The 22,097-nt window shown below is 38.2% G+C and overlaps 3 protein-coding genes across 7 annotated transcripts in view; 1 reads left to right on the forward strand and 2 right to left on the reverse strand.

The window, feature by feature from the left end:
- LOC135470402 (inositol-pentakisphosphate 2-kinase-like) overlaps nucleotides 1-3,337 on the reverse strand; it is a 29,971-nt gene extending 26,634 nt beyond the window's left edge. For all 3 annotated transcript variants that reach the window (XM_064749323.1, XM_064749322.1, XM_064749321.1), the window contains exon 1: nucleotides 3,262-3,337. In XM_064749323.1, the coding sequence (XP_064605393.1) occupies nucleotides 3,262-3,336 (75 nt within the window). In that variant the 5' untranslated portion in view covers nucleotide 3,337. The remainder of the gene's footprint in view (nucleotides 1-3,261) is intronic.
- Nucleotides 3,338-10,190: 6,853 nt separating this feature from the next.
- Nucleotides 10,191-14,273, forward strand: LOC135471749 (uncharacterized). 2 transcript variants are annotated; one of them, XM_064751076.1, is made up of 3 exons: nucleotides 10,191-10,265; nucleotides 11,011-11,104; nucleotides 12,418-14,273. In XM_064751076.1, the coding sequence occupies exons 2-3, from the start codon at nucleotides 11,061-11,063 to the stop codon at nucleotides 14,048-14,050; spliced, it is 1,677 nt and encodes a 558-aa protein (XP_064607146.1). In that variant the 5' UTR covers nucleotides 10,191-10,265; nucleotides 11,011-11,060; the 3' UTR covers nucleotides 14,051-14,273. The 2 variants fall into 2 exon arrangements, with proteins under 2 accessions (XP_064607146.1, XP_064607147.1); XM_064751077.1 differs by lacking the exons at nucleotides 10,191-10,265; nucleotides 11,011-11,104 and adding an exon at nucleotides 12,132-12,210.
- A 5,077-nt stretch (nucleotides 14,274-19,350) lies between these two features.
- LOC135471745 (piercer of microtubule wall 1 protein-like) lies at nucleotides 19,351-21,961 on the reverse strand. 2 transcript variants are annotated; one of them, XM_064751071.1, is made up of 5 exons: nucleotides 21,831-21,961; nucleotides 20,937-20,973; nucleotides 20,421-20,504; nucleotides 20,029-20,162; nucleotides 19,351-19,748 (listed from the first exon to the last, which is right to left on the reverse strand). In XM_064751071.1, the coding sequence occupies exons 1-5, from the start codon at nucleotides 21,867-21,869 to the stop codon at nucleotides 19,680-19,682; spliced, it is 363 nt and encodes a 120-aa protein (XP_064607141.1). In that variant the 5' UTR covers nucleotides 21,870-21,961; the 3' UTR covers nucleotides 19,351-19,679. The 2 variants fall into 2 exon arrangements, with proteins under 2 accessions (XP_064607141.1, XP_064607142.1); XM_064751072.1 differs by lacking the exon at nucleotides 20,421-20,504 and having other exon boundaries at nucleotides 20,877-20,973.
- Between the last annotated feature and the right edge of the window lie 136 nt (nucleotides 21,962-22,097).

The following is a 22,097-nucleotide window of genomic DNA, read 5'->3' on the forward strand; positions in this document are numbered from 1 at the left end:
AGTAGATTTACCACAGATCGTACTATTTGTCTACTTCTTATGACCACTGACTCTCGAAAGTGATCACACTGCCGCAAGTGATTGTAATTATAGTAAACACTGCTGAAAAGTGGAGCAAGCAGATGTTCACGACACTTTTAATCTTTTCTAGTAGCAAAGTGATCCAAACAACAGAAACAAGCCCAAGGTCAGTTAAGGAAAAATGAAAGCAGTCGTCAAACTTCAATGCTTGCAATGTCACAGTAAAAATACAACTTCAAAAACAACTACACCGTTGATTTACATGCTAGTCTGCAGTGTACAGTATGCAGTATTTTGCATCGTACATTTCTACTGCTGTACAGATTTTGTTCCAACTTTTCTTTTATCTTTCATGGCTTTGATGCTCTCGCAGAGCAGTGTTAGACGAGTAATTTTTGAAAAATTTCTTCCATGCAAGGGTCACCAAGATATGGCTGAAATACTGCCGATGTGACATAAAGCCATAATCATTCATTCAATGCCAGGCGGACACACACCCCTCTCCCACACCTCTCTCCCGGCTCGATTGCAACATTTGCTGTGCTCATTTCCACAACTGATGCCCACCACTCAACATTTTCTGGGCAGATAACTGTAAATTATATTATTCATCTGTAATAGTACACAGGGTAAGAAGAGGGCATGAACTCAGAAAGAGGCAACACTGTGTCAGTAGAGCAATCTCTCTGATAAGACAGTATGTGGTATCTGTGGGTTATCATAAACCCATGTGCCAGAGGTTACAGACCATTGTTAAGTGCAAACTATGGGGATGTACTAGCATATGCTGCTAACGGCTAGATCTAGATCCAATGTGGTAAGAGCAGGAACAAGTGTGTTTACCTATGGACCAAAATATACTGCACTATGGTATAAGAAGCCACCAGTCAACACCTGGTTTTCAAATGGGCTTAGCCATGATACTGTTATCAGGTGGGAATAAAATCTATGTGCCAGTACACACACAAGAGGGAGAAATGTGTACTTACATGATTGAACCAGTACACTGAAGTATCAACATATCATGTAACCAAAACTTCTCTTTGGTTTTCATAGAGCCAGAGCAGCTTTTCCAAGCAGAATTTATCACAACATACATAAGACTTGTAATACCTCTTATACCTGTCATTTCACATTTACAGAAATAGTAAGTCTACTTGGCCAAATTTACAAAAGTGCATTATAAGTATATCACAAAAGGACAATACTCAGCCCAGCTACTTAGCCTAAAGCACCACAACAACGTAAAGGAAAAATATGTTAACGGCTAACTACTGAATTAGGTGAGGGTTAAGCATGAAAGCTGACAAAGCACCTTTCACTACCTCAAGGTAACAAGTTACCTTTGAGCAAGGTAACAAAACAGCCAGGTTTCAAAATGATTCATCTCACTTTGTTGCCTCGCTACCTTGACCTTTGTAATACACGTTGAGGGAGCAAGGCAGAATCATAGCCAGATACCACGGTAACTTAGCCCTATGCATATTTTTCTTTAATGTTGTTCAGTAATAATGCTTCAGTTCAAACTCACCTTGCCCTTTTCTACTTCCAGCCAGGAAAAGGGTTACATCTCCCATAAATGATAATCACCTCTAAAGAATCCTTCAAGTTAATTTTGTTTGTTTAAACACGATCAAAACTGAATGGCACAAGAGCAAACCTTCTATGATTAGCTGACTATCCCATTTGTCTTGTTCTGTAAGTTTACCTTATACATGTATGTACTTCCAGTGTTGTCCTCAATATATTAATGCTGTGTGCCAAGTAATGAGTCTGTGCCTAATCCATCTCCATCCCTGTGTATGTACCATGTGCTTTTTTTGTTTTTATATGGTGTCCATCATTAGGAATACTATGCTTGAATACTATGTGAGTAAATACCGTGCCTTCTTGTGGTAGGGTAAGTCCACACTGCCAAAGTGCTGCTGTCACTGAAGTACTATGCCAAAGGCACTAAACATAACACCCCACTATGTCACATAACACAGACATGGGGACAACCAGTCCTGTTTCTCAAGCCTCTCATATCTGAGTGCTAAGTGAGGCCTCAATAAGTACCATTTTTAATTTTTTTGATATGATCTCACCTGGGTTTGATCCCAGGTTTCCTAACTTTAAGACAGATGCTGTAGCCATAACCATTAGGCCTCCAAAGCAGTCCCACTTGAATCAGAGTTACAGACTTGCAACTGATCGGATAGCATACAATCCATCACACAGTGGCATGGATCATCTGCAGAACTGGACACGGATTAGTGTCAAACAATATTATTTGGCAGAGAGCATTAGCATATATATGGAAGATAGCATGTGTTACAGATGTGTTAAAGGTAAGCTTACAGTAAAAGACAGGGCTGTGATAGTACATGTATATGTAATTATAGCACAATTCTAGTGCTAGCCTTAAAAGTCTAGTTCCAGAAACAGTCAAATTCTATCTAACCAACCATGCTCCTCTCGCACAAATGTCACCTGTACTCTAAATAAGATTATCACATGAGCTGTCACAATCGCAATTGTGTGGAAAATCATGATGGACACAATAGCAAGTTGTGCTGTATATTTGAAACATTTGCTACCGGAAGATCGAATTTGACATTTTCCTAGAGTGGAGGTAGAAATGTCAAAACAAGACCTAACAGTCGCAATTCTGAGGTTTATCAATGGGTTTCCATTGGTAAATGGTTTCCAATGGGTAGACCAATGAACAAATTATGATAGTTTTACTAGAATGCATGTAGAAACACTAAGGGCATAACTTTACTGGAGTGCTGTGAGCGTTTCAGTGCAACCTCACCTTATGCCTCCAGGTTAAAACATCTTATAAGTCATAGCTTCTTGAGTAAGATAAAAACAGCAAATAGATTTAATAGTGTTCTGGTGACACTTTATGAAACACTTTAATAATAATAATAATATATAGCGGGAATAAAGAATCTACTAAGGATGGCTCTGGTCCCCAAGTAAGATTTAATCACAACTTCTTTTGTACACAACACGACTTTAAAATTTCACTCCCAATTGTACATCAAGGGGTCATGCTCTTACAAGTTGGTACTTAGTAACGCAGGCAAATGGTTTTCTGAGTCAGCCCGCTAGTGCTAGTAACACACGAGCCGTTGACGGGAACGGATCTGTCAGGTCAAACCCCGATACTTACTCCACACACCCACATCTAAATGAGTTTGAAATGTACGAAATATCCTCAAATACCTATCTAATCACAGTAATTCAACGTACGTTCACGTCTGCAACCACGATGCTTCGATGTCCTTCACCTCTGTATTCCCATCTGCATATCGCTGAAACCGCCATGTCTTCCTGAACCAAGAGCAGACGTCGGGATTTTTTTACCTCCATCCCTGAAATTGAAGAGTTCCTATATACTGCCAGCCATGAATAGCATTTTATTTCCAGGAGTTTCATATCGCCTACGAATTCATGGTATTAACAACAGACTTACACTTGATAATAAGAATATTTGAAACAAAAATGTTAAAACAGTTGGGATTGAAAGCCTCTTTTATTAGCTATTACATATTCCCAGTCTAACATAGGCGTAGTTATTGGAATACATGTAGGCTTACGGTCACATGCGCGATATTTTACTTGTCTTCACTTGGTTGTTACTAGGGCCCACTTGAACTTCCTTAGGTATATCTGGGACTGTTATGTATATGTATATAATTGTCCCAGGGTCTATATAATGTGGGAGTATTAAGGGAACATTTTATAACAAATCTTAGGCTATATGCAGCGATATTATATTTCTTGCATAGCTCAGGCACGAGCAAAGCAGAAAATCTTTGAAATTATCATAAACATAATATAATATAACACAAATTGAAAATTTCAATATTTGTTGCAACATCCACACTGCTATCCCAGGAGAATAAAAGTGTGGCTGTTACATCTCATGTCATGTGTTCAGACGCTGGTATTCACACGCTGTTTTTCGGTCATAAGGGCGGCGTCTCTGTTCGATGTATAGCCTAGGATAGGCCTAAATTGCAAAGCAGAAAATACTGTTCAGTAGTTTGCTTGCACCACATAAACATTTTGGATTATCTTAGATGGTTGTTAAGTAAATCGTCATTACTAAACTTTGACGTTCGAATTTATATTTTACAGCACAAAATATTGCCGATTTTAGCGGCTGTATAGAAATATATTGCATGTGCGCATTCGAAGAGTGATCATTAGAAAGACAACAACCAGGTGTTTATGTGTGGTAGATCTAAAGTCAACGATAAAATTAGAAGGATCTCTGCGTCCGGACACAAGTAGAGTTTCATTGTTGAAATAGACATGCGATCTTTTCGACCATTCTTCAATTTGTTGTAAATCATGCTGAAGATTTAACTGCACATCTGATGTGATATCTCCTATAAAGACACGTGCCGTCTGCGTAGCCTACAGGCTTATGCTGGTGATAATTCCATGCCTTAAGCATGTCGTTAATATACCATAAAAATGCCACGGAACCAAGGACTGAACTTGTAGCATACCAGAATGCAACTCGCGCGACAAGTTTCTGTTGAACAAGTAATCTTCAAACCATTTAAAAAGATGACTAGCTATTCCAAAGAACCTAACGTAACCAATATTAAGGTTACGTGTAGGCCTATATGGGAACTAGAACAAATTAAAACACACGTACAAATAGAACAGTAAGTTAAAAAGGTATTTTCTCACATCTCAGAATATTTCTTGCCTGTTAATTATAGATACCATGCTATAAGCACCATTGTTGATGTAGACGATGACATTTGCTGCTTAGTCACATACTTTAAAATGTAACCACTTATAGTAGGAAATTACAGTGAGCAGAGTGAAACCGTGCATTCCTCAAAAAAAGGCTTAGTAAACATTGTACCAAACAAGTGCACATTTTACAGGGTCGTGGTGCAGCACCTTTCTAAAAAAGGATAGATGATGGGATATATTAGTCACACGTGTACTGTCGCAGCCTTGGCATATGGGTTAAATTAGCGTTATGGAAGATTGGCACCTGGTCGTTTGAACTGATGTTAATAACTCCTTATTCAAGAATTATTTACGTTAAAGAATTAAGGGAGCACCTTTACATAGCGTAGGCCTACACGCATCATCTGAAATGCTATTTCATGCAGATTCCAAATATGGTTTTCGTGACATTTTTTCCGTATTTTTTACACTGAAAAAAATGAATGAAAATACTTTCACATTAAATAAACAGATATAGATCTGTTGTACCATGTACATGTATACACTCATGCTGGCTACAAAAATATGTAGTAATCAGGGGATGTTTTGGCAGTAAAAAGATTCGGTGACGTCACTGTGCTTCGGCGTCTTTGATTTCAGTATATACAGTCCAAAACATACAACCTAGGTCTTGGGAACAAAATATAAAAGACCAATCAGCGCAAAATGGCTTTTATGCAGAGGCACCTTTGGTACATCGAGGATATCCAAGTTCCTTCTTTAAAAAAAAAAAATATGTGGTACCAGCGAGGGCTGGAATCGAGCCTATGACCTCGTTCGTCAGGGACGAATGAACTGCGTCGATAACTGTCTACGCTTTACAGCTGAATGCACCAGAGCGAGCCCTCGAAGACTGATAATAGCAACTGTACTCAAAAATGCTGGTAAGAAAGTTTATATGGTCATGAAATGACCCCTTATGAACATCAAATTTAGACCTGGATACCTGTATGTCACCCTGTGTTTCACGACAATACTTGTAGTAATTATACGAATTAATAACCAAGGAAGACTCATATACCACATCTATATAGAATATTCTGTGTTCATATTTTCGTTTCATTATATTACAGCTTTGCATATGTTATACAGATGTAGATTTCATGTCATTTCTTGTATAATTACTAAATTTAGGGGGAAAGAAACACATCTATCAATTTTTGATGACAACGTGTTTAAATATAAATGAATTAGTGCGCTCAATTTTTTTCCTTATATCTCCACGATATATGGCTGAAATGTATTTCCAAAGTGTCGTTAAATTCCATTCATTCACTCATTCCTCTAGTGGTATACTCACCTAACCCAGGTTGTATATATGGACTATACGTGCAGAGAAGCAGCGGTAGACCTACGTGTGTAGGCTATATCAGCTACAGGACAGCCTGTCGCTGGGCCTGTACTGGATATGTCGGAGTCATGAACAGCTTGAATATGGAGATGAAGATACGAGCGACTGACGTGGGCACACGTATACGTAGAGATAAAACAGAGCTAGAAAATGGACACGAATTGGCCTCTGGTGGAACACGCCAGATTTCGCAGCAGACAATAGTATAGTTACACTCCACTAAGTCTTTATACACGTCGCGGTGAGGTAGAATAATGAATGATGCCGGCAGTTCGTGAATAGAAAGGATTGGCTCAACAGACGCATTTTAAATTAATTTCACATTCCCACGTATGTGATGCTGGGTCTGCGTTACTTAACGGTGCACAGGGACGAGACAATAACCATGTGAACAAAGCCAGTATATGTCTGTGTCCCTCCATAACTGTCACGTTATTACCTACACACGCTGTACACAGACATCATTGTACTTTGTTGGCAAAGATTGTCCAGCGAAGTTCTCTATAGTTTGATAGGCAACACAAACAAAAATAGAGAAAGTTAACTTCGTCAGTGAATGAACAGACGTGTTTTGCTGCTGAATTCATCATTAACTTTTTTCTTCAAAGAAAAAGAGGAGGAAATAATCTACAATTATTGTGAAGCTTTATTTACATCAAACAGAAAACGAAACGAAATAATTGGATAGAAAATTGCTTGTTTCAGGTTTATTTGCATTCACATAAAGATATTACTGTTCATTTTTTTTTCTGCGTCATGCAACTTTGATAATTTCATTTTATTTTCACGAAAACGTGTGTCTGTCTCTCCGAAGAAATATTTTTATCATTTTATTTATACTGGTGAATTTGGCATAAACCACATATCCATGTAAGTGAAGTAAATTGAAATATAGATTTAGAATTCAACATGGGTGGGCTTGAAGGAAATGGCCAAAGGATATGTAATAGGGAAGAACATGAATAGTTTGGGGATAAAGCGTGGCAGATAAACACGATTTAAATTGCTTTGGAGTACATTAGAATTATCACCAAGACTGGGACAGATAGAACATGCTGTGAGGCAGCAAGCGTTCTGGTCGAACATTGTCAGCTCCACTGAGATACATATATTTTTATTATCGATAGCTTATATATACTACCATGGTAAATCATTCTGATATTGATTTCATTCATTCGCCTGGATCATTCCTTGCGTAATTTCATCATCATTGAAAATTATTGCATGATACACATCCTTATTTCGTACTTTATAGGCTATATACTTTCTTAGTTCTTCGAAAGAATTTGCCATGCTCCGTAATGGACTTCTTGGAAGATCCAAATCACTTAACGTCATATCACTTAATTTTCTTCGGTATCAGGAATTGTCTTTTCCAAACAAAGCTGAGTATAGGCCTGGTTCTCTCACCAAACTGTCACCAAGACTGAAACAGGCCGGCTATTTTACTCGGCACAATATTCGGGAAAAAAAAGGCAGCATGATAATTGGTAGTCGAACAATGAAAGTTGAATCAAGGAAAAGTATTTAAGACTCTTTAGGGGCTATTCAGACTAAAGGAAATGATAGTATATAACAACAACAACAACAGAGTTTTGTTTTCAGAAAGAAAAAAATATCAGTATTTATTATAGTTAAAAGAGATCACCTATGATTATTTGGAATAAAACACCTGACGTTGGACATGATGTCTGCGTGTTATGGCATACGGCGTAAGGCCATCTTCGTACTGTTGTATACCATCGTTCATATCGCCTTGCGATGCTAGCGTCTTGTCATGGCTTCGTGTCATCGCTTCGTACCATCGTGTTATCGCTTCGTGCCATCGTGTCATCGCTTCGTACCATCGTGCCTCGCCGGGCGATGGCACGAGGATGCAATGCTACAGCGATAGTCTTATTCAGCTACACGTATTCATATCTAATTCCATCAAATGTTCCATCAATGTGGGCGTTTTCAGATCAAACAGACAAGATGCTCCACTTATTCATTTTCCAGTGACCTTTTCACGTGATATATGATTTTAACGGCACATTCGAAATACTGAGAATGGAGAGCACTGGTCCTATACGGTATAACTAATTCATTTGAAGAATGTTTCACTAAATAAACGATGAAGGCCGATTACTGACGAAGTCTGTGTTGCAATATATACTGTATATAGACTCACTGATGAAGCGGGTGGTGTATGACCTGAATCTGAACTTCTGTTAGCATCTTTCATTTGGTTTGTCCTCGGAACTGTTCCGCAATCCAGTTGTGCCGAACCAATCAGCTTGTACATATGTGTCATTATGCAGTCACATGCTCACCGGACTCCACCCCGAACTCTTCCTAGTCATGGCTAAGTCCACGTGTCGAGGGGATTTAGACACCGCCCTCGAGGACAAGTCACGTTGATACAAACCTGTCCTCATCGCGAGGCTTTTGTATACCTTGCGGGCAACCATGAGATCATTAACTTCGTATCTTTGTATAAGAGTTGACCGTTGTCCGGAAGAGGTTAATGTTTTTCCCGAGTTGGGTGACACTTTGGCTTACCATTAACAAAAAGGTAGTAAATAGGGTCAGGTGTTAAAGATGCTGTTGTCCAGTTTGCCCCTCCCAGCAGGAAGATACATCTGCCTAGTCAGGCTTAATTATGGGCGGACATTTTAATGATGAATCATTGACCCAGAGCAACTTAGGAGGTCAGTAAATCTACACAGATATAGGTAGAATCTGACCATCATTAGCTTCGTACATGCTTCTAATGTATATTTTCCTTATTTGAAACTCTTACTGTGTGTGTTGTTTGTAGACTTAGTAAAGTTTAATTCAAATGTGGATAAACAATTGCGCATTACCTATGAGGTCCTCAATAGAGGCATGCATGCAAAGAGCAGAAAAGCGCACTTATTATGTATGTAACTTACATAAGAGAAATATATGTTGCCATATATAAAGGCCGAGGATGTTTGAATTGCCATTTTTACCAAACACTCAATAAAATTTTGCTCCCTTAAATAATTAAACCTTTTTTTTGAATTTTTGATTCTCCAGACATTTAAGTATAAAAGGACATATGCGCCCCGCAAAAGTGTGACAATTAAAAAATGGCTTAGTATACAACATTCTTATGTAAATACAATGCACATTAAATTGATAACTCTGCATGGTATTAAAGTGTGGACGAAACCATTTTTTAATGCTTTCGATGCGTTACACAGGCTTATTATGTCCCCCGACCTACGAGAACATAGCTTATGCTAATTAGTTCTTCTTAAAATTGTGAAATCATGTACATATGACTGGAAACCTAAGCATATGTATAGTTAAAATGAAGACGGAGAACCAGACGTTATATGTGATCTAGCTCTTATATGTGGTACCTGGTTACAAATTAAAACCGGTGTATAAGGTCATTATTGTATAGACTGCCTCCAGTCATCATGCATCATAGACGTCCATGTAATGGTGTTGAAAACCAATCAGGGGAAATAGTTTATGCTTACTACTGGATAGATCATTTGTAGGTATATATTGTGTGACCTTCAGCTGTGATATGTATGTAAGACTTCAAGGCTGAAGAAGCACGATATACCGACGTTACAGCGTGGGGCCACACTTGTTGGAACATGTTGCCCTTCTTAGATTTAACCGAAAACGTGTTTAACAAGCATTCATTAGGTCAACCAAAGTAGGCCTACCTGGTATCGAATCTGGCCCGAGTGAATACAAACTTCATCATTATAATACATACACCGACAAAATCACACTGCATATTTCCGCAATACATGGCTTCCAGTGTCATAATCAAGATTTAATAGTGCACATATCAGACTATAGCTACATAAATCACATAAATATCAATTCATGACAATGACCTATGGGCTACACGGAAGCTGTTACCAATAGTTATACATTCGGTATTAATGAGAATTATATGATTAACCTACATTGAAGGTATACGGAAGTTCTAGGAAAGAAGCAAGTCCATCATGCATTTTTTAATTCCACCCCAGGGAATAATAAAATCGCACGCATTATTTTATCCTGCACTTAGACGAGTTCGATCAAGCTCTGAGAGACACAAAAGTGCATGGAGTTGTACGTTCCTGGTTCTGGACTACGTAGATATTTTTGCTATTCTTGTGTCCTTGAACTGGTAAGAACTTTTGCTTACAGACTTCCGTGCACTATCTGTGCAAAAAGACATACAGCCATGTATGTTTTATTATGTGTGAAGCCCCAATTTTCATGAACATTTATGTTTTTAAAATTATAGCGTCATTCATTTTCATATATACATGCTATTAAGATTACCTAGCTTGCAACCTTGCTCGCATAAATTATATCCATTGATAGTGTAATATATCTATGATCATACTATTGCCAAATAATTTGTTCCAACGTCCTCTGTAAAACCTTTCCAAACAACATGCGCCTAATGCATAGAAGCTAAAACTAAAACAACATATCTTCAGTTATTTGTTGGGTTATATTTTAAAATATTCGAAATTTTACTTCAACTGCTTTAATTTGTTTAACCACATATAAATTCAACGGTAACATTCATAGATTACGTTGTCCTGAAACACAATAGTGACCTAATTCTATAAGTTAATGTTTACATTTTTTATTTCAATTTATGAAATAAAATTCATTCTTGAGTTTGGCTTTAGACTCCAATCAAATAAATAAATAAAGCTTGAATATCGGTTTATGAAAATTTAATTTTAGACATCCTTCGTAATTGGTGTATATATGCATGGATTTGATATAGTATATAGAATTGAAGCTCAAGTTTTTTTGTATATAACATTAACTTCTATTCAGTGCCACCAAATCATAAAACAAGAAATTATACAATGTTTCAAAATAAAGCTTACAAGGATATTTTATTTTATTAGAGTTATCTCTGAGTTTCTTTGTGGCCTGGCGATTCCGAGAATATCTGAACATGGACTGCTTTCTGGGCAACCTCCTTCTTCGCTTCAAAAAGAGGTTTGTGAAGTAAAGTCCGCTACTTAGCAGATGAAATGGAGAAAGGATCAGACAATCTCTCACATGTGCGCTTATAGTTTAACCTACATACACGATAACCTATATATATTCGAAATTAATTCGCACAAATTCAAATGTGTGTGTGGAGAATGAAACGATTTGCAGGTGAATAAGCAACAGTTACTGTAATCATACTTAGGCTTAAATTTTGTAATAGAATGTAACTGTGAAAGCAGTTAAGGGTTTTGGATTAGTTGCATTCTAGAATTTTACAATATTTTGAATCGTAATTTTTATAGGCCTAGACGGGTATAAATTTAATTTGGCAAGCATGCATTTTCGTACATGTCACACAAAGGGGATCCATATATAGGTCTGTTCAAAATTTGTATATATTTACATGGAGTAACATATGGCAATCTGAGATGTGTTTTTAGAACTGGTTTGACACTTAATTCGGTTTTCACGTGTCGAAATTGCTTCCCAGAAGCATTCTGTCTTCAAACGTATGAAATCCGTTTATAATTCAAACAAACGTCATCAAAAGTGTTAAGGAAAATCACAAATGCCTGCAAAGATCTATACGTATTTATTAGGGGTTCCAGCCATCGAGGCTTGAAACCCCTGTTACTTTTGTTGACTATTCCAAAAATTGGCCCAGCCAAACCTATTATATCCATGCTTTGAAATTTTATCATCTTATAGCAAACACTTCATTTGACTACCCTTATCAAAGTTATGGTCAACTAATGGCACATGATCTACATTTGGTTATATCCCATTTTCTCTGGAACTTTATCATAAAATTAACTAAATCGTATCAGATGTAACTTAGTGCACTGTATTCAAATATGGCAACATCTTTGTTTATGGAAAATTTCAAGTTTTTACGAGATGCAGGAAAAAATAATGAAAATGGTCAAAAAAACCCCACAAACAGAAAATAATTTACATGTTTACAAGTTCAATGGTGCATATTTCATATCTGTAAAATGCACAGTTTTTGTTCTAGTTCCGGACATTTTGATGAAATCACACTTTGCCCAGTAGCATGAAAATGATAAAGACTGATGGGATGTGCATCAAATTGCTCTTGTCTTTCACAGGTATGAAAACAGATTTGCGTCATAACCAACTGTTTCGTTTGTACAAAAATTTGAATGATGGAACCTTCAGTTTTGGGTATAATAGACGCACAAATGACATGCTGTATTTTCTTTATTTTTATAATCATTCATTCAGTCCATCCGTCTTTCATGGATATTACATAGTAACCTGTGAAGAATTATTAATAAGTGGTTCAATATTTACAGGAGCAGAAAGGAGCCCTATCAATGTCAAGAGAAAACAGAAGTACACAATACGTGGAAACACGGGGCCAGCACAAGGTTGAAAAAACTTATTGAATCTCAAGGCGAAAGACCTGGCCAAACAATGAAGGCAAGGATGATCATCGATGCAATGGACAAGTCTAGTTCAAAATGGTATGTTCAAGAAACATGGTCCATGCCTAGCGTGATTCCATCAGAGCCTTGCGACACGACGGTGTGGACAAATTCTAGCTTTCTTCGAATATCTGTTCGTTCTTCACGTCGATGGAGGAGCTCTGACGATATTCCATCATCGGTAAACTTATTTGTAGACAAAGAAGAGTTGGCATATACACCTTCGGTTGAAGAAGAACTAAGACAAAAGCAAATGCACGAGGCTGTACCCAGACAAGTTTCAAAGAAGAACAGTCAAATCATGGAAATTGAGAAGAAAGATCGTTCAAAGAGACGATTGCAAAATCCACCGCAAGAAGGTAGCGGGCTTCTGAGTGAGAATGCGATGGAAAATGAAGAATTTTTGGAAAGTCAAAAAATATCGACAAAGGGAAATGGATTAGGTCCAAATGACACAAGGGATTCAGATGAGATCTGGATGACTAACACTTTTTCAGAGACGTCAGGGAAGGATAATGTATCGAAGATATCAGCCACAGAGAAAGACATTTCTACAGAATCCCACAATAAAGAGCTGTCCGAAGATGTATACTGCAATACTCAACCTGGATTCAAAATAAATATGAAGACTTTGAAACCTATTAAAGACCTACCGAAAGTTCCCTGCCGTAAGGATCAGATAGTCCACTGTGACGACGAGCACATCTATTCGCAAATACCGTGCAGGCCGCAAATGGCGACTGAGCAAGAATTTTCCAAAGAATCCTCCGACGTAGCAGATGACTCACCGGACATGAGATCAAAATGTTATGGACCAAAACCAGTCGCTGAATATGACATCATGGATAAGATGAATGCGAGCATATGTCTGGAAGGACACATGGAAGCTACAAATCGCATGGAGCAATGGGCGAATCGTGACGAGCCAATTTATGCCCTTGTACCTCATCGATCGCCGCAAGGAAATTCCATAGAATCAGATAATAACCAGTCATCAAAAGCAACAGAAGGCAATACCTGTCTTGAATTCAAAGGCAAGATGAACGTGGACAAATTGCTAGACAACTTCCAGAAAGTTCAAAGCGGTGTGAAACAACCACCTCAAAGAGACGACGAGCCTGTTTATTCCCAGCTACCTGCGAGGCTAACCGTGAAAGTTCCAAATTGCACGGACAACTTGGTCAAGTGTAACGACGACACCATTTACGTCAAAGTGCCTGTGCCGTTTAATCCGCCATTATCGGTGGGCTTGCCAGACTTTCCTTCCAACCCACAGCCCATGACTTCCACTTCTTTCACATCCAATATCTTGGCAGATGGGCAAATCAGTCGTCGGCTAAAGAGGGGAGATATCGCTTTTAATCACGAGGAATTTGTTTTTCCTGGTAAGTCTCCAAGAGAGACAAAACCGACTTCCCAGTCGAAGGTAGTCCAAGATTCGACGGTCGTTGTGGATTCGGCTTATCAAAAGTATCTGCAAGACATGATGAATTCGTTGTAAAATCACATAACGAGCATTGTGGAATGTAGACATGCATGTAGGTAGGTATCATGTCTTATTTACCTGAACTATAGACGTGCAATATGTAAGCCAATGCATAGGCTAAAAATTTTCCAAGAGATATAAAATATGAGCATCATCTCACACTGCATCAAACGTTCCTCCAGTTGGGAACTGTCCAAGGCAAGGCAAGTGGAAAATGTATTTGACGTAAATGTTCTTTTCCCGGCTTACAGTTGAACGTGGTATATTGTAACATTATAAACGATGCTTAAATCCATTTTTTATGTAACAAGGGCTCAAGGTCCTGCTTCACACTAGCGCCACATCGTGGCACTAAAAATATGCTATCTTAGCATTAAAAATATGCCGGTTTCCCATTAGAACAGCTTTGCCATCGGTCTTTCATTGGGTATATTCCACTTTATTATTCCCCTATGAATGCTTGGAAGGTGATACGAGCTGAACTTTTCTGTTTCAATATCGCTCTACTCCATTACTGGAAAGTTTGTGTTACACGAGTCGCTCACTGGACTGCTTTCGACCTTGACCCACCATTTTAAAATGTCCTAAAGTCGTCGTTTTTTCTCTCCTTTGTTCATAACCCAATTAATAGAAAAAGTTACAGCCAATCCTTGTACTTAAATTACAAAAAAATGCAAACTATTTGCGAGGTAACATTATATACGATGATCCTAACTCCGAGCAACTCGAGCTGATACAAACTGACAGAACAACACGGCAATGAATAGTATATGTCTTGAAATCAGAATAAATTATCGACCGTGATACTAATGTGTTGATAGCAACATATTTTAGCGTACTCCTCGCCAAACAGCATCAACAGAGATCTCGTGGAACTGACAGACTGGGATACCGACAGTCAGACAGATTTCAGAAATATGAGAGAACCTATGTACAGTGATAGTTGACAGACAACTTAGTAAGAATGTTTGAACTGTATATGCGCAACGATCATACCCAAAAGAAACAGTTCGTCCAGTGGGGGGGGGGGGGGGGGGGGCTACAGGGGAAGTCTGTCACATATAGACAAACTGACAGTTACGGATTTCAGTGAGACCATAATCAATCGTCACACCATCAATGTCAGCTCAGAAATCGGTTGGTGAGAATGAGTCAGGTTATAATTACCGCGTTTAATTCAAACTGAATGATACATTCACCGTGGTTATGCACGACGCTATTTAAGTCATAAATAACAGGGAGCGGGGGATGCAGGCTATAAGGGGGGTTCCAGTGTCCGCCCGGACCCAGGAAGCTCTTTCGTATAGCAGGATACGCGTTTTAGGTGATTTTCCTAACTAAAATCATTGTAGGAACTTGGCGAGAAATAAACAGGCAGCCGGTCATAATATAGTTTTGGGATCTTGAGGCTGGGAAACTATAATCCCAGAGGGTTAAGGGCCGTTTATAAGCCTCGGAAGTTTTGGTCCTCCAGACAGCCGGAGGAGCGTCTTTAGACTCTTATTGGTAATTCAAATCATTGTAGAAAGGCAGCATAAACAGGCCTTTTTGTGGCTCGCGATGTAGCTGGAGGCGCCTTTGTAATTATGTGAAACCCCGTGGTCTAGTTTTAGTGTCTTCGGGCAGCTAAACTATCCTCCCAGTTAAATAGGCCAGGGTCGCCTTTAGGCCCCGGAAGTTCTGACATTTCAGATGGGCTTTGCGACGATTTAATTTACCCATAGCACAAACTCAGGCTAACCAATCGTCCAGTAGGTGAAAAGTAAGTATGTTAACAACTAGTGGTTACAAATGGCTAAGAGTGAATTAAAGGTTCCGTTTATTAGGCAACAGCACCCAAATCATCATGATAACAGAAACAGACTCGGGGAAACATATATGTATATTCAAACATTCTCGGTACCCATACCCAGTGCAGTCGCTCTGAGTTCAAGTCCAGCTCATGTTGGCTTCCTCTCCGGCTGTAAGCGGGAAGGTCTTCCAGGAACATGCGGATGGTCGTGGGTTTCCTCCGGGCTCTGCCCGGTTTCCTCCAACCATAATGTTGGTCCCCGTCGTATAAGTGAAATATTCTTGAGAAGGGCGTAAAACACCAATCAAATAAATAAATAAACACCCACACCCATATAAGAATCCACATGCATCAACGTCGTAAGTCAATTTGAATTCCCACACCTGAGGGGTTTAGTTTATCATATCGATAGAGTTAGGAAAATTGGAGCCCACATTTCCATTCTATTGGTGGATAACTTTAAGCACTGCCGGTGAGTAGTTCATGGGGTATACTCACCGGGTAATTAAGCATTTTCAGTGTTCTTCCGAAGCATCATATCCCGGTCTAGTACAAGATCGGGTAACAAGCGGACTAGAGGTCTGGCCAGCATACACTGATCACCAAGATTACATTTACACAGGAACTGCACACCTACTGCCATACATTGACATAGTACACGAGTACTCCACCCCATGATATTTCTCAGGGTAAACTGCTCTGCAACTCGGGGTACATAAAATTTCACAGTTACCTCCCCTTACTGTATCCAGCTGAAAGATGTATAGGAGGTGATTTTAACTGTGGGTGAGTCATATGGTTTTATGTCATGTCACAAGGCCGACTTTCCTAAATGGGAATTGCAAGTGGCCCGAGATAAAAGCGGGAAGATAATCTAATTTTGAACAAATCGATTTTAATTCCATTCAAATTTTAATGGTTTGTAACTTGGATACAGAATAAATGTGTTCATTTACTTTTCAAATACCGCATTTGTTACTTAAATACTAATTAAAGGATTAGTGTCCAGATTCGTTATTTATTCATAATTTGTACCACTGTATATATTGTTATAATGAGTGTAGAAAATATCGAAAAAAGTACATTAAATCTGAGTAATATGGCATTAAAATCACTAGATAATGAGGCTGGGTTTACGCATTTTTTCCGCCAGCACTCGGTAGCCTCGGAGTCGGCTGTCAGAGCTTCGCCAATTAGTTCGGTGTTAAAAAGGCACAAAAGTGACAACAAGCAAATCGCATTTCTCCACGAAATGCTTTGCTGTTCTGCATGTGGTTGTAAAAACAAGTCGTCGAAGAACCCTGGAGTCAGTTTTTACAAGTTTCAAAATATGTAAGGGCATCAAAATAGTACATGTTGTCGGGTTTAGTCAGATACTTCCTTAACAATTGCTTTTATTCAAATGATTATTCCTGCCCAAATCAGCTGTGTTGACACAAAACCTGACTCGGTTTGTTTTGAAATGAATCATGAAAACAGACTGGCGGTTGATTTATTGATTGATTGATTGTCATCTGCTTAACGTGTACCGGTAACGTTCACCTGCATAGCACGGAGGTCTTGTAGTTTTTGTTTGGAGGAAACCCCACCCATGGTACTGCGGAGGTTTGGCGAGTGACGTAAAGACGTGTGATATTTGTGATAAAATGATATTTATTGTGAGGCGTACAGAAGCAAAGAATAGTGAGCATCAAATCTGATATACATGTACATCCGAAATGTAGACCTAAAATCTAACACAGGATAAAGCTATAGCTCACCAGTATAGCTTGCCACTGCGATTGGAAATGCCTGCATCAGGATCAGATTCAAAGTCTGAAAACTCAGAATGTGAAGTTTGGCCCGGAACTTCAACGTCGTCCACTATGGGTTCAAACTGACACGGCAATTTATTTGTATAGCTAGAATCCATCTCGAAAATGACATCGTTTTGATACGAATTTCCAGGTTACATAGGCCAGCTAGATTTGGGTTGGCCATGTATCAGGTCACCCGTTGAGTTTTACCGGGCGAGGGTAGTGAATCTATAGTTTTTGGTGGATTTGAAGTCATAATTACGTTTCTCAGAGGCCCTCCTGATAACGTTATGTTTAACAGGTTGTAATCTTTATGATAAGGACAATTAGCTAAATTTGGACACTAATCCTTTAAGTCAACATGTGTATTTAAGGTTGAGAGCCGCTAGTGTCATTATATAAGAGTGGCATTTTAAAGGTTTCCCCCAACGGAGAAAGGCGAAATAATTCAATGAAATCGCCATCCTGACCGATCGTGTACTTCAATATTGAGATATATATTCCAGAAACTCGGTTGAAACAATATATACCACACGGTACAGATTTAGCCATTGTAAAACAACACTGTATAATATTCATGAAAGTTGTTTCATCTTCCACAGATGCATGCTGAGGTAAGACAGATATCTAGTCTAAAGTCTTGCATTCTGAACCTCTGTCACAACTTCAGCTTCCGTATCTGGTTAGTGGTGGATGGTAAGAACTACATGTAGGACTGCTACATTATAATTGGCTAGCAAAATCATGCACATTTAAGGACATCAAAATAGTACATGTAGTCGGGTTTAGTCAGATACTTCCTTAACACTTGCTTTTATTCAGATGATTATCCCTGCCCAAATCAGCTGTGTTGACACAAAACCTGACTCGATTTGTTTTGAAATGAATCATGAAAACAGACTGGCGGTTGATTTATTGATTGATTGTCATCTGCTTAACGTGTAACGCTCACCTGCATAGCACGGAGGTCTTGTAGTTTTTGTTTGGAGGAAACCCCACCCATGGTACTGCGGAGGTTTGGCAAGTGACGTAAAGACGTGTGAACGCTACATTGGTGGAGGACAACTTGGTCTTAGGCGAGCGTAACACCGCACAAAACAGCCCTACACAGACAGTGAGAGTGTGGAAATTTACAAATTTTCTTTCCAAGGCCAGGACTGAAGTACGTGGCTTCCTTCATAAGGGTAAATTTTGGGGAATGTATCTGTATGGAAAAAGTTGTAACTCAGTATGATCTCCTTAGGCCTTGGTAAAACCTGATGCAATGTTGTCCGCAGTCATCCAAGTCTACTATGATTAGTGCATTTGATGCAATAAAGTATTTTTCTTTTTAACTTCGTACAACTAAGCAAAAGAGAATGTGAGGTCCTCTATCGTGGGATGGGGTTCCCAGCATTAGGACAACTTGTTGGTAATCTTGATCCTGATGCACAGTGTTTTTCAAGAACGTCCTTCAAACTATTCATCTCCTTGATCACAGTACAACACTGTAATGGCTGGAGAATTGCTCACTTATTTCCAGGTTAAACTGATGTACAGAGGTTCTTATAATAAGTAACTGACCATCTTCTTGGTGTAGAGCACTGGTCTAACCAAGCCTCAGAGACTGATTCGCTTGGCCTCAGCGATCATGCAAGGCCTGTAAACTAAACTTAATAAATTTTCCTGGAACAAGCAAATTAAACAGTACAACAAACATGATGTATACTATTTTCCATAAAGCTCTTTCTGATTTATTGATTTTTTTATTATTTCCATCATCAGTACAGGTACACAACTTTTCTTGCAATTAAATAATATTATGAGTATGCCTATATACACGCTTATGTAGAAATATGCGTGTTAAACACATCAACGTGCCTTCATAATAAGCTTAAATAAGTTTTAGACAGCTTCATGAATTTTTTTGCAAGATTATAAACATGATTGTGGCATATCTGCGTACATTTCTGGCTTAAAAAAAAACAACGCGTAGAGCATTAGAAAACAGAATATTGGATGTAGTCTTAAAAGTCAAATGGTAATAATTTATATTAGTCCCACAATTCCCTGTCCTTTAAACCCGACTTTGGTCCATTCCTGTGTTCAGTGAGTGGTTTCTGTACATTCCACATGTTCCTAAATGCTGCAATTAAGAAAAAAGGAAATATTTCAACATCAACATTATTATTAAATGTTCAACAGTTTCAGAAATGCATTTCAAATTGAGTATCCTTAGAACGGATGACAGCAAATTTGAAAGAAAAACATGGAAAGAAATTTGATTAACATTATGTTCCAGATATTAAAAAGGAAAGAAAAATGTCCATCCGTAAAACCATAGTAATTTTACCATGGTTATGACAGTGTAGCAGTACATGTTTTACTGATAATGAAAAAATAAATCTTTTAAATCTGTCGCGTACCTTTGAGAATTTCTGAGATTTAGCATGGAAGCTTGTAGGCATGGTGTGTACAGTGGGTGGTCTGTTTCCATAGGAGTTATTTGTAGTCCGGTATAAGGGGTTCTGAGGAATGGTGTTATAACCCTCAAACCATTCTGTGGAGAAGTAAAAAATAAAGTATAATTACAAAAAAAAAACACATTTTAAAATAAATGTTACTCAATACAATCCAATTATCACACTTTACAGTATGTTATTACACGTAGTTATATAATTCATTAGATTTTTGTTTCCAAATACTGACCACGGTACATCAGAACAGGTTTCAACATCCATCACATTTAATCAGAATACTGACAACATCTTTCATCAAAAGAATAAGATTTAAATTTAAGAGCTACAGCATTACAAACCATCTGGTCTTGGTTGTCGTGCGTCAGGTGTTTCTATTTTAGATGCGCATGTGAAAATGGGATTCCCAGCTAATGAACATACACCTACAATAAGACAGTTTTCATGGTAACTTCATTGATGTTGTGAAGCAGGAAAGTTAAAAACAGCACCTTTCATTATTCATGTGCAAATAATTGTAGTAAAGAAAACAAAATACTATGGACAAAAAGTCACAAAGAACCACATTTTTAAGTATTAACTTGAAGTATCCAAATATTGTAACAGTTATATTACTGGTAAACGAATCTGGCAGGCAGGTAAAGTTCTCTCTTATGGAAACATGTTTGTTTCTTTTTTTGCTTTCTTTTAAACTATCAAATGTAATCTGCAACATCATTAAGGCTACAAAATATGCCCACAGATCACAAAAGGTGCTGTTTTAACTGTTCCCCATAAAAGAGAATATACCACCATACCAGGGTTATCAAATCGATCAGGAATGCTAAATGTTCTGTAATAATCAGAAGTTTTTGCACCTTTTGGTACTCCACCTGGTCCATAAACCTGGGTATCCTGTGAATGGAAAAAATATTGATTTTGTTACCGTACACACTGGCTCATATACTGGCAGGAACTTCATGTTTTAATAAGCATATCATTTTAGTCCTCTTTCCATTTTACAAATTATTTACACGTACAAAAAATTAGGCTCAAAATGTATTCTTGTCCCTCACATTACAACTGTCAGTCAGCAACAATCAATCTAGTTTGATCCCATTATCATCTGTAAGTATATGTTTTTAATTGTTTTCACACAAATACCAAGCCACTTCAGAGGAACTAAAGTTCTGCTCCAGATAAATGTACATGTAAAAATAGATACCGATATGCAAAAGAATTGAAACCATCTAATGACTGCTATCACATTAATACAGATTGATGTAGGGTTGAACCCTTGGATTGAATTACATAACTTGCATTAATCATCACATACACTGGTGTAGATCTGTGTGTGTAGTTTACCAGCTTGGCCAAAAAACATATGGTCTAGCATGTATAGAGATTCTAGCGCTACAAAATCTAGAATTGTACACGCAAAATGCACTAACGAATTCTAAATACCGGTATTGGATAAATTTGAAGGGGTGCTGGGCACTCAATATAATTTAAATACAATGACACAGGCCTACATATATGGCATATTTTAACGCCCTTTTCTTGTATTTAATAACCCAACTACAATTTGTTACATTACGTTGATTCATTACTCTATGCGAATTGTTACTTCCGGACCAACGCCATGCCTTTCACACACGTGTAAGCTTGTTTTCAATAAAAAAAATGGTATCGGTAATGAAAACACTCAATCCATAGGTTAGGTGTGCGATCTAGTTCAGTCTTTTGGCTTCGTCGTTTCTGAGCTTACTCACCTCTGGTTGGGTTGTTTGTTGTGTTCCTGTTTCTGCCATTTCGATGTCTTTTGCTGTGGATCTTGTGATACTGCAAGTGGAACCGAATGCAGTCTTTATATCCCCCTAGTTCATTCACTGCCTCTTTCGCGTTACTAAGCAGGTTGCCACAACACAAAACTGACTAGTAGGAACGAGCACAAGATATAGTCGCTATCTGATTGGTGGATATAAATATCCTTCGGGAACCCTTTCGTATGTAACTATTTTATGTTGTGCTTGTTGTTT

Source organism: Liolophura sinensis, chromosome 7 (genome assembly GCF_032854445.1).
Source record: "Liolophura sinensis isolate JHLJ2023 chromosome 7, CUHK_Ljap_v2, whole genome shotgun sequence".
Lineage (NCBI taxonomy): Eukaryota > Metazoa > Mollusca > Polyplacophora > Chitonida > Chitonidae > Liolophura > Liolophura sinensis.